Source organism: Podarcis filfolensis, assembly GCF_964270895.1.
Source record: "Podarcis filfolensis genome assembly, chromosome: 11".
Classification (NCBI taxonomy): Eukaryota; Metazoa; Chordata; class Lepidosauria; order Squamata; family Lacertidae; genus Podarcis; species Podarcis filfolensis.
The window spans coordinates 36422838-36436050 of record NC_139613.1 but is presented as its reverse complement, the minus strand read 5'-3'; the positions used below and the strand labels follow the sequence as shown (position 1 = coordinate 36436050).

The 13213-nt window shown below is 42.1% G+C and overlaps 1 protein-coding gene across 1 annotated transcript in view; it reads left to right on the top strand.

The window, feature by feature from the left end:
* PCSK1 (proprotein convertase subtilisin/kexin type 1) overlaps positions 1-11630 on the top strand; it is a 31790-nt gene extending 20160 nt beyond the window's left edge. The window contains exons 8-14 of the mRNA XM_083576806.1: positions 872-1084; positions 2773-2873; positions 3757-3990; positions 4956-5113; positions 7851-7984; positions 8461-8622; positions 9487-11630. Coding sequence (XP_083432932.1) covers positions 872-1084; positions 2773-2873; positions 3757-3990; positions 4956-5113; positions 7851-7984; positions 8461-8622; positions 9487-9846 — 1362 coding nt within the window. The 3' untranslated portion in view covers positions 9847-11630. The remainder of the gene's footprint in view (positions 1-871; positions 1085-2772; positions 2874-3756; positions 3991-4955; positions 5114-7850; positions 7985-8460; positions 8623-9486) is intronic.
* Positions 11631-13213: the final 1583 nt, after the last annotated feature.

Below are 13213 nucleotides of genomic sequence, written 5' to 3'. Positions count from 1 at the left end.
CTTTAGTATGGAGCCTCAGCCATTCATCACTCACACAGCCATGCTATTCAACCAAGCACCTCTCATACCTCTCCATCACTAAAAACCACTTTGTCCCCCAGTGTGAAGTTTTCACCGCATATTCCTCCTGTCTCATCCCCTTAGCCTTAAGGGGTCAAGCCTTTGAAAACCCCTGTGTCCCACTTCAGACTGTTCTTATAGCTACTCAGTGAATGTTCATCTACTTAGTATTGTCTACTCTGTATGGCTGCAACTCTCCAGAGACCTTATAGCCATGCAGTGAATGGAGTGCTGTACTCTTGCACCAATTACAAATGGTTATATATTGTTATATTGTATTATTCCATAAAAAGGGGATAAACTTTTCTCAATCGATTTATATAGCTCACTTATTGCTTATGTGTTCAGTTCAGCCTACGAAATGGCTGCAACAATGATTTTTTGCGGGAACGTACAGCATTGGGGGGACGCGGGTGGCGCTTTGGGTTAAACTACAGAGCCTAGGACTTGCCGATCAGAAGGTCGGCAGTTCGAATCCCCGTGGCGGGGTGAGCTCCCGTTGCTCACTCCCTGCTCCTGCCAACCTAGCAGTTTGAAAGCACATCAAAGTGCAAGTAGATAAAGAGGTACCGCTCTGGCAGGAAGGTAAACGGCGTTTCCATGCGCTGCTCTGGTTTGCCAGAAGCGGCTTAGTCATGCTGGCCACATGACCCGGAAGCTGTATGCCGGCTCCCTCAGCCAGTAATGTGAGATGAGTGCCACAACTCCAGAGTCGTCCGCAACTGGACGTAATGGTCAGGGGTCCCTTTACCTTACAGCATTGGGGCTTCTACCCTTGTGATAACCATGCTGTTCCTTTCGTTTGCTATAGGGGCGAAAGGGGAAAGGTTCTATTTTCGTCTGGGCTTCTGGGAATGGCGGCCGCCAAGGAGACAACTGTGACTGCGATGGCTACACAGATAGCATCTACACGATCTCCATCAGCAGTGCTTCTCAGCAAGGCCATTCTCCCTGGTATGCAGAGAAGTGCTCTTCAACAATGGCCACAGCATACAGCAGTGGGGATTATACTGACCAGAAAATTGTAGGTTGTTTTTACCAGATTTAACAAGCTTTCATTTTTGAGGGGAGGGGAGGAAATCGCCTTATCCATGTTTTATGTTCTAATATGCCAAATCCTTCTGTAGTGGGATGTAAAATACTGCAGTTCCCTAATGATAAGACAAAACAACCTTTCACTTAAGGGAAAAAGTGATCCATAGTTTGGATCATGGTGATCATGGTGTTGATTGCTGGAAAAAAAGAATGTCACTTATGGGTGAGAGGAGGCTCTCTCAAATCTGTCACCCTGAAGGACCAAACTGCCTCTGTATCACTTATATAATAATAATAATAATAATAATAATAATAATAATAATAATAATAATTTATTATTTATACCCCGCCCATCTGGCTGAGTTTCCCCAGCCACTCTGGGCGGCTCCCAATTAAGTGTTAAAAACAATACAGCATTAAATATTAAAAACTTCCCTAAACAGGGCTGCCTTCAGATGTCTTTTAAAGATAGAATAGCTGCTTATTTCCTTCACATCTGAAGGGAGGGTGTTCCACAGGGCAGCCGCCACTACTGAGAAGGCCCTCTGTCTGGTTCCCTGTAACCTCACTTCTCGCAATGAGGGAACTGCCAGAAGGCCCTCGGCGCTGGATCTCAGTGAACGATAGGGGTGGAGACTCTCCTTCAGGTATACAGGACCGAGGCCGTTTAGGGCTTTAAAGGTCAGCAGTAAGACTTTGAATTGTGCTTCTTGGACAGGGAATTGGATTGAATTTGCTTTCAGTGTTTGGGTAGAAAATTTGTGGGTTTCCTATCCCTTTCATGGCAGAGAACATCTCTGCTCATAGACCAACTGATAGATTTAATCTTGCAGCGAACAGATCACCCTTCTTGTCATGTGTCTAAAACAGGAGGTAGTATGCAAACCGACTACAACCCTATCAGAAAACCACATGGAAGTAGCAATCCTATTGCTCCTATAGCATGGAAGGGGGGGGACCTTGGTCTGATTGTGAAACAGAGATGGGGGTTAAAATATCTGAAGTGTGATTGGTCAGAAATACTTCCAGTTTGGGGTTGACTTACAAAGCTTCCCGTAAGTGCAAATAGGAATATGCCCTGTCATTAGTTCTTCACTTGCACACATTGTACCTTTCCTTGCTGACATGTTAGGTATTTTATCTAAGTGGGAAACTTCATTTTCTAATAAATCATCCACTTCATTTTCTGAATGACCGTGTTCTGCTTCTGTTGGAGGGGAAGAACAGCATTCAGTCTCAAACTCTGTGATTTTAAAGCCAGAAAGCTCTTTAAAAATTCCTAAGCCCAACATAGCAATGTGCTTTATGATTCATTGGTAAACATGGAAAGCTAACTTGTACGCTCCTTGAGATCTCAGAATAAGGCAAGTTGCTTGACTTGGACATATTTTCCTTCAGTGCAATTTTTCTTTGATTACAAAAACTAGAATTAAAATGCATGCAGCAAAGAAGAGTCTTCCAATCTCACCCACGTTATTTTATTAGAAATAGTCAAATGTGCCCTCAGGTTGGACTCATTACAAAAATGGGAACTAGATCCAGGCTCAACAATCAGACATGATTATTGGGTTTGTTCTAAGCATAACTCATTCTGGATTCCACCCATAGACAAGAGTGTTTTAGTGCATGGAGACAGTAAACTCAAATTCTGCAATTTATGATGTTTATCTCCTTCAGATAAGTGCTGACCTTCATAATGAATGCACTTCCACACACACTGGGACATCTGCTTCTGCTCCTTTAGCTGCAGGGATCTTTGCTCTGGCACTGGAGGCCAAGTAAGTCTTCTTAAACTCCCTTTTAGTACCCATATCTTTCTTTCTTGTTATCACCACTGTGAAAATTATGGCAAAAACCCTCCAGCAGTTCAGGTCTTTAAAGTTAGCTGGATTGTTTTTAATCGGCTCTCACTGTTCCTCACACTGTTTAACATATAGGCTCGTCTCCAGACTTAATCATGTTTAGAGTAGATCAATGGGACATACAGGTAGTCTGCAATCCTAACCCCACTTACCTGTGAGTAAACCCCACTGAATTAAACAGGACTTTACTTCTGAGTAGACATGGTTAGAACTGTTCTGTAACTTACATCTCCCTGGTTCCAGGCATGACTAAATATGGATCCAACCCATTATTGATTTAGATCCTAGGGATTAGACGCCCTGCAAGTTTCAAGGTGGTGGTGTTTCTCAGAGGCTGAATGAAAGCAGGGCGGGAGAGAAAGGACAAAGCTTTCATCCATAAATCATTATGATCTTCCTTGTTCAACCCCGAAATTGCCTTCATAAATGTTTACAGTGAAGGCTGCAGATATATATAATGGGGAATAGTATTATGACACAATAGTAAATCGACTTAACAAATGTTATATAATGAACCTACTATTCCAGCCAACACAACATAATCTCTTTCTCTATAAAAGTCCCTGCCAAAACATGGCTGGGGAACCTAGTAGGGATCTGCTGACTGATGGAACTATGTGAAGAACAATGGACAGCATGAAAGCCCCAGGATATTTTGCTAAGAATGCCAAAATTCATGAGCATAGCCCCACCCACTGGAAAGAATGTACTAAGTGTGTGGAAGAAAATTCCAGTGGATTGTGGCCAAATACCATTGGGTGAGATATTTAGAAATTGACTAGAATTTTGTTTGTGATAGTCCTAATCTAACCTGGAGAGATATGCAACATTTGGTAGTCTGGACATCTGAATTCGATCCGTTGGCCAACAATCCGGGATGGAAGAAGAATGGAGCTGGACTGATGGTGAACAGCAGATTTGGATTTGGATTGCTCAATGCCAAAGCACTGGTAGATTTGGCTGACCCTAAAATCTGGAAAGAAGTACCCGAAAAGAAAGAGTGCATTGTTAAGGACAGCAGCTTTGAACCAAGGTAAGAATTCCATTGTTAGTTAATAGCCTATGTCTACCGGAAATATTTTATCCCATTAAAGACACTTGAAAAGCCTAGAAGGTGAGTCACTGTTGCTTACCAGGAGAGAGGAGAGAGGCAGCAGGGTGGTCAGGGTGGTGCAAACACAACTGCAGGTGCTTCCAGTTGGCTCTGTCAGTGCATTTGCATTGTGATTACCTCCCTGCCACCTCATCCTGCTCCCTCCATGTAAGAAGCAATGAGCCACCTGCTGGGAAGCTAGCATAGAGGGTCTGGTCCAGTCAGCAACTCACTTAAGTTTTTAAAAAAATCCCAGTGTTCCTGGTCTACTGCTTCCCTTTCATGTGCATTAGAACAAGAAGAAGGTGAAGAATTGGTCCAGTAGACCAGGAACACTATTCATTGGTAGCAGAGCATCTGGCTTTGCATGTAAATGGTTCCAGGTTCAATCCAGTCAAAAGTCTTTCAGGGCAATGGATTGGCCCTGGATTGCTGCTGCCAGAGAAGACAAAAATTATATCTGCTCTTTGCCACCACCACCCCAATACCAGGCTCCTTTGAAAACTTCCCCATGGTTCTCACAGGTGTCTGTAGCATTGTAATCTTGGGCATTGTGGGAAATTTAGCCCATAGCTGCCTGGTACAGAGTAAGCATCAAAGACCAGTGGATCCTTGAACCTGGCTTAGGTTGTCAGTTCAAGTGCTGATGCTGGACCTGTGAAATACTAAGGGTCCCCCATACAGTAGGATGAAAAAACCATTATACACATTCCTGCTCGTTCATCCAGAATTTATTTCAAAGGAGCTTTACAGGAACAATAAATGAAGCAAAATGTCCATATCTTACCTTGAGACTATTAATATCACAAGTGTAAAAAGGCAACAGAACCTCACTGAATAAATGAAGAGAATAAATTGACATTGGGGGGGGAAATAACTTGATAATTTTCTTGTAACATTGCCAGGTTATTAAGATCTAGTGGTGAAGTTACCATTGAAATTCCCACAACAGCTTGTGAAGGTCAAGAAAATGCCATTAAATCCCTGGAACATGTACAATTTGAAGCAACGATTGAATATTCCCGCAGAGGTGATCTTCATGTGACCCTGACTTCTCCATCAGGTATAGGAGACAAACTACCTAGTACTGCTATGTCTAGTAATTGTACCCTAGACACAACCAGTTTCTCTTTTCTTTTTGCTGTTTTGTAATGTTTGGGGAGCTGTCAGGATTAAGCATCCCTTTGCTTAGGGGATGCTAGAAGTGGGATGCTAGTATCACCACACCAAAAAACCCTGAAATGTCAAACTAAAAACGTGTATCAATGAGGGCACTTTTGGATGGCAAAGCATTGTTTGCCAGTAGCAAGCACAACGGCATGTCAACATGCATATCTTCTAACAAACCTACCAGAACTGAGCAGGTATTTGATCCAGAGATTTTCCTGGGTTTGGCGAGGGGTGAGCCAGCCACCACCATGCTCCTGGCACATGTTTCAAGGGGAAAAACCAAAATAATGGAAAAAGAAATGAAAGCACAAAGGAAATTAAAAAGGAAACGAAACATCTTCCCCAATCTATATACTGTGTACCTGCCTCCAGCTCTCACTTCCTGGAAAATTCATTTACTCCATGGTTTTCTTGGAGATGGCCATGATTCATGTTCCCTCTAGCAAATTAGGCAAGGGAAAAACAATGGCTAAAGGCCATTGTTGTACCTGGGCTCTTTGGTAGCATCACCTTGCTGAAAGTAGGTATATGTGGAACACTTTTTCAGTGATTTAAGGGGATTAAGAAAAAGGGGTAAAGAAAAAGTGGAGGAAGCCAATGGAGGCAACCATCTCCTTTTTAAAACCCAGAGTACCCTGGGAATGAGACTGCACATCATGGTCTAGCACCGTCCCCATTGGGGCTTTCTCAAAGAGTAGCACCTACTGAGATGTTGCTTCTTGTTGCAGAAAGTCTCAGAAAAGGTCCTTCACCACTTTCACTAAGATGCGGGGATACTTCCTTGGCTCCACCTTAGTTAGATTGTGTGCGTAAATCCCTGCTAAGGCCAATAATGTAAAGTAGAGAGGTCCAGCAGTGTTAAAATTGAAATATAACTCTCCCTTATTGAGGGCATGTGGAGTTTAATCTATCTGCAACCAGCCATTGTTGTCTTAGCAACAGAATTCATCTACAACAGAGCTCTCCTATTTTATAGCTTCCATTTTATAGCTTCTAGGCATCTTTTAAAAATTCTTATTATTTCTCATGACCAATCCTCAGGGCCCTTCAAGCTCTCATTAAAATTAGAAGTGAGCTTTCTGGAGCTTCATCCATAAAGAAAATAATAGTGTGAGAGATCACAAAACCTGTCAATTTGCAAAATAGGGATGCCACCTCCCTTATCTACTCCTTTAGGTTGTAATCTCTAAGTTGCTTGCTCCAGAGCATGTCAATTGTCATCAGCCAGGACTACTCTAAAAAAATGTGTTGCAGAAAGCAAATTGAGAGAAGAGAAAACATGAAGGGTCATAGCTCAATGATAGAGCACATGGTTTGTATGCAGAAGACCCCCCGTTTCAATTCCTAGCATCCCCAAGGAGGACTGGAGGAAACCTGTTTCTGAACCTGCTGTCAATCAATTTAGAGCTGCTACCCACCAGTACACTAAGCTAGATGGACCATTGGTATGACTTAGTATAAGGCATGTTATTATGTACATTAAAATCAATGACAAAGGCACTGATCATAGCCCATGTACTCCTACCAATACTATATTCTGAATCTTACTCCCCAATCATAAAATCTGAACCAATTACTGAAAAACTAAGCCAAAGCCAAGACTTTCAGGTCTTTAAGGGCCATTTACCCTGCTCATGGCAGTTTCTTTTTTCCTTTTGCCTGTGCAGTATATCGACACATTAATGGACATGTTGTTAGTTCCATTCAACATATGCAAAACCTACAATCTTGCACAACAACTATATATTGAAGGAGAAGCAGAGCCATGCTACTATCCCCATCCTTGAGTTTATGTGTCTACCTGGCCCTACTCTTAGGCATGGACATCTAAGCAATGGAATTCGGTGTATAGGATTTCACAGGAGCTGGAACCCTGGGTGATCAAGACTACAGCTTCTGTGGAAACCTCTTTGCATACTGCTTAGACCTGGCTTCCACTGCTGAGATGTCTGTGTCCAATGTGTGGGTTTTGGTAGTGGAGCAGGAGAAGACTTCCAATGTCAGGGATGGTGCTGGTAGTGTGGCCCAAGTATCTCTTTCAACACATGCAGGGAGCTAATGTTTAACTCGTTTTGATGAGTTTTGCAATGATGTGGAAAGGTGCAGATAATGGCAGGGATCCATGGAAGTCCTTGGGCAAACATTTGTTTCTAAACAATCACTGGAGAATCCCTATTTATGTCTTCTGGCCCAAGGATATCTGCATAACAAGCTGAGGTCCCTCCTCACATCCCACTTTATGAGCAGCTTGTCAAGCAGTGCGGGGGGCTGTTCAGTCAGAAGTTGTGGATTTTGTAAGTGACGGATCTCAATACCTAATTTCTAAACTTCCAGGAAAGTATACAATGTATTCAGTCATTGATTTTATTTGTTCAATGTGCTGAATCATTTTGGCAGTGCATTATGATCTACAGGAACTCAGTATTCCCAAATCCACATATTACTATAGCTCTTGAGAGACAACAAGCTATTCCTTTATTCCTCAGTGAACCTAAGTGGTACAGACTGTGAAACTCAAGGTCGTTCTGTGTCTCCAGAGCTGACACTGTATTTATCACTGTCTGCTAAGCCTCATCAGTTTTCCTCGTGTGACCTTATCCTGGGATTCTTATTCCTTTCCTCTAATACAGGGACCACCACAGTCTTACTAGCTGAACGGCAAAGAGATAAGTCACCCAATGGCTTTAAAGACTGGGATTTTATGTCAGTTCACACTTGGGGAGAGAATCCAACAGGCACATGGACTTTAAAAGTTGTTGATACGGTAAGCAGGGGAAGCTACTGAAGCAGTCAAGTGCATGAGTGAAATGATAGGAGGGGTGTAAGCCCCTTCCTGCCAGAAGCGAGGAAATATAATCAGCGCCGCAAATACCTATCACATTAGTTTGGTTGGAAATTATCGTCCAGGAGTTCAGCTGAGATAAGAAGACATCAGGGTTTCTAATAAAAGATCAATGCTTTATTTTTGCACATTGTGACAGAATGATTCATGAGATTGCTTTAAAGAGCAGGCATGTATTTATTTTGAAGCAATTGGGGTACTGAGAAATAAATGCAACAGGACAATGTATAGATTTCAAAGAGTAACACAAACAGTGTGTAGAATGGTTAAAATGTTTATTCAGCCGGCCTACACTCCATTTGTGTTGCACTTGGAGTCACTGCCACCACCAGTTTATTCTCCTCTGTCACCCACCTGTACAATGTAAAAGACTAATTATTCTGCTATGACCCCCTCAGTCTAGACGACTGCAAAATGAAGGAAGAATTGTGAACTGGAAGCTGATTTTGCATGGCACTTCAGCTCGACCTGAGCACATGAAGAAACCTCGCATCTACACATCATACAATACTGTCCAAAATGACAGGAGAGGTGCGGAAAAGATGACGGATTTTGTAGAGGTATCAATCTATTCTCATCATACCCATCTTTGAAGCATCCTTGTAGCATTAGAATCAAACAGGAGGAAATTTCCCCTTTTAAAATGTTTTTGTCTTTCTGGAATTCCTCCATTATTGGGTCTATGTATATCTAATTAATGTACAGAATTCGCAGGCAAAAATATGTGGCAATGGCTATTATGTAGCTTAGATGGCTTAAAAAGGGACTAGATAAATTCATGAAGGATGCAACAGCGACTGATAGTCATGATAGCTTAATGCAACGTTTGCCAACCTGATGACCTTTAGGTGTCCCTGGTGGTTCCTCTTTTGAATGGAAGTGAAGCTCAGCTTCCAACCATGGTGGCCATCTGCCAAAACGCAGTGCCCCAGCAATATATAGATATGAAATATATAGATTCCATAGATCCATAGAATGGGTTCTGTACATTTTATAGAAGCATAGACCTTGCATTTTGGGTACATTTAGATGACAGGTGGTCACCATTAATGGAAGCATTGCTGGGTCAGAGCAATGAGGAACCCTTTTCAGGCTCTTAGACAATGCCTGACCTGGCTGACCACTGGCACCAGACCTGAACACAAATGAACTTTGATAGCTCACATCACACTGCATGGAGCATTCTGTTTTATATCCCCTTTGCACATAATAGCTGTGAGGAAAGCTTGAGTGTGCTGGCCCCCAGCCCATGAACAGCTGGTTGTATGAGTTCAACCGCCACAGGCAACATTGAACTTTTGACTTGGGGTTTCCAGTCTGCTCAGCATTTGCTTTAAACATGTGGAGTTCTTCTTCCTTTTGCTAATATTCAATGGCTCCTGACATTTGGCACACTCATACATATATATATATATATATTTCAGGATCACACCACACTGGAGAACCTGAGTGGAAAAAGGAAGGTGACAGAAAGTACCACTGGCAAAGATAAATTACAGGAAGTGGCCTCATCAGATGCAATGCTCCGGCTACTGCAAAATGCCTTTCGTGACCAGATGGGTGGGAATCAAGTACCAAAAAAGGTGCTAAGTGAAAACTCAAATATTCCCTATGAACATTACTATCAAGCTCTTGAGAAACTAAACCAAGCCCCTCAGCTGAAAGACTCAGAGGAGTCTCTGTATAGTGACTATGTTGACCTTTTTTACACTGCCAAACCATACAAGCATCGGGATGACAGACTACTCCAAGCCTTGGTTGACATTCTGAAAGAAAAAGATTAAGATATACATATATAGAATAAGGCACTAGGTTGGAAACATTCACAGCCACCCCATCTTCTTAATACTCATCATTCCAGACTGGCTCCCACTTATTCAATCTGCATCATCATCACTTTTATGGCTTTCTGCATGCCAACTATCTTCTTTAGGAGAAAGAGACTGGGCTGCTTGTTAGATGTGAGGAAATCACAACTTTATGAAACGCTTTCAGTAATCCTGAGAACAGGCAGCTTCCTTCAGGAATGAGACAAATTCACCAACTTGAGAAAACACTAGAGATTGAATGCAGCAGGCCCTGTCCCAAAAATTATGTTACCAATCGCAGTTAGGGATATTGTTTCAAGCAGAAAAGCCAGCGATTATCTAACGTCTCCTTAATTTAAGTGAGTTCTTCAACCCATAGAGAAGATTTCCTTTCAGAAGGAATAAGGCAGTATTGTCACAAAATCCAGCCAACTCCTTTCAACCCCAAATACTGAAGGTTGTCTGTGGACCCAACCCCCCACCCTGCCCTAGTTTAGATGCACATGTAAAAACGCTCCTTCAAAAAAATTTCTTCCGTACAGCCAATCAGTTTCTACCGCTGTGGTTCAAGAAGAGCAGTGAGGCATCTCTGGTCCACATGCCTAAATATGCCTGCCAGACCATTTGGAACAAGCCACACCCACCTACCTGTATAAGTAAAAAATGTAGCTGGGCCCAAGCACTGACAATCAGCTGACTATCTACTTTGTATGCAGAACCTCTTAGCCCTGATCCACTTATTAGGAGAATCCTATACGACACCTATACCATGCTTGGATCTACATGGATTATATAGAACCTGGGAAATGTAAATAGGATACTACCAGCACCAGTCTTCTTTAATAAGGCACAGGAAGAAATGCAGATGTGAACAGCACCATGCCAAAACCTGGGCATCAGGATCGAATGAGTCCAGTAAGGCCCTTTTGCTGGTGTTAAAACTCTATAGCCCTGTTAGGCTCTGAATGTGCTAATTTTACTCCCCCCCCCCCCAATATCAAAACTAAGTCCATACATTTCAAGAGACAGGCTTCCTGGGGGAAAGCCCTAATATGACCCGAGAGTACTAAATATAAATAGCAAATGCTGAATCTAACCAGATCTGGCATTATTATGGTGATTTTCTTGCTGTATGACACATTTGTCAACATCTAGCAGAGAGGCTATTTTGTCAGAAATGAAAAACCGGGGAAGAGAGGCACAAGGGCTTTTAAGAACAAATGGAAATTGAATGCAGAAGAAACATTTCAATGAAAGATACCTAGACTGGCTTGGCTGCTTTATTAAGTGAGGCAGTGTCTGTAGGGGGGCACCTTAGCCTGAACCATGGTCACGGCTGAAAGAGGTAAGAAAGAAAGAAAAAGAAAAAGAGGACATCAAGGAAATAACTAGTGAAACAAAATGCAGGCACAGAGGCCGCAGGAGCAGTGAAAAGGAAATCAAGAGGACAGGAGAGAAAATGTGGGAAAGGGCTGTGGCAGAAAGCATCACTCGCACAGCATCTAGCTACAGGTATGGTGACTGCCAGGGGAAATGCTAAATCATCAGGTAAGGTTCAAAAGAAAGTATAAATTGCAGGGTGTTAAGCAGAATGGTACCTTTTCCCCATGTGCACATTTTTTGTGTAGAATAAGGCCATAATCTATTATGTTAAAGATGCATCCCAAAGGAGAAAATACACTGTTGTATCAACAGTTTAGAAAATGTAAACGAGCGCATTAAGATGAAACTAATGTAAGGTGAATAGCTAGGTGAATAAATAGTGACGATCAGCATCTCCCCACTCTACCCCTCTCTTTCCTCTATACAATACAGTCATGGGGAAGGGCCATAGCTCACTGGCAGACCATCTTCCTTGCATGGAGAAGGTCCCAACTTCAAGCCACAGCACCTCCAGATAGGACTGGGCAAAAGTCCTGCCTGGAATTCTGGAGAGTTGTTGTCAGTCACTGCAGACCAGGCTAACAGGACCAGTGGTCAGGGATGATGGGAATTGTAGTCCCAAACATCTGGAGGGCCGGAGTTTGCCTATGCCTCCTGGAGACAATACTGACCAATGAACTGGCTCAGTGAGCTCAGGTGGACTAAGGAGCTGACTCAATATGAGGCAGCTACCTATGTAATGCTAATTTCAAATCAAACTGTAGTGCCAACCAGCTGTGCATGATGACGTTGGTTCGCACCCATTGAACTTCAAAGCATGCAAAAATGTGGTCTTGATTACAGCAAGTATTTATCTTTTTCCCCCTCCTTGGTGCTAATCACATTGGTTGTCACCACGAGGCATGCTCACTTGCCTTTTGAGAACATCCCTCTAGTAGCAATGAGTTTCTGCATGAGGTGAAAAATTGGCTGTTAGGGGCTTCACCCTTCATGAGTTTAGTTCCTTCTCAACCTTCCTCTTCTCCTTCTACTTGCCCCTCAACATATGCCATGAACTTTACACTGAAAACTAGTGGCAGATTTGATGCGAGTTTTCTATAAAGTTCCCTAGCTCAAATAACATTTAGATCAATGTTTCCCAAACTTGGGTCTCCAGCTGCTTTTGGACTACAACTCCCATCAACCCTAGCTAGCAGAACCAGTGGTCATGGATGATGGGAACTGTGGTCCAAAAACAGCTGGAGACCCAACTTTGGGAAACCCTGGTAGGGAACAGAAAGTTCAATGATATAATAACCTAATTGAATGTAACAGTTGAAGTAAAGATGGGATGATTAATGGGAAATTGGAAAACCAATGCTAACTTCCTCCCTCTGCTAAGTTATCAGAACCTGGGAGCCACACTGTACATAATGCAGTGCTTCTAGCCCTCATTAGCATCTAGCTTAGATTGTGATAATTACTGGCTGCTTCCTTTAGGGAGCAGCAGAACAAGTAATTATTCATTATGTGAAAATTACCACTGCACACCTTAATTAACATCAGTGATGGCCAATATATGATTGTAACCCTTTCTGAATACCTGGTTTTGTTTAGCTTTGTTCATTTAAGATCAGTAACCCGTATTGTAACTAAAATTACATAAGACCTATATTTAAAGTCCTCTGATACAAATTCTGTTGCTTGAATGCTTCCAACCTAGAGTGCATTATATAGACGTTAAATTATTTTTGTTAGTCTTTTCTTGGTGCCAGTCTGTGTTTTGTGAAAAAGTAAAATGAAAGATAAAGAATGTCTTATCTCAAGGGGGAATTATATTTTCTTTACAGCTATTTATAACATAAAGCTTTTATCAGACACAATTTGAAAACAATAAATTATTACAAACTTTAAAAATAATAAATGACAGCAAACCATTTTTTTTATTTGAGCAAAACAACTTCGTCCAATAAAGTATTTT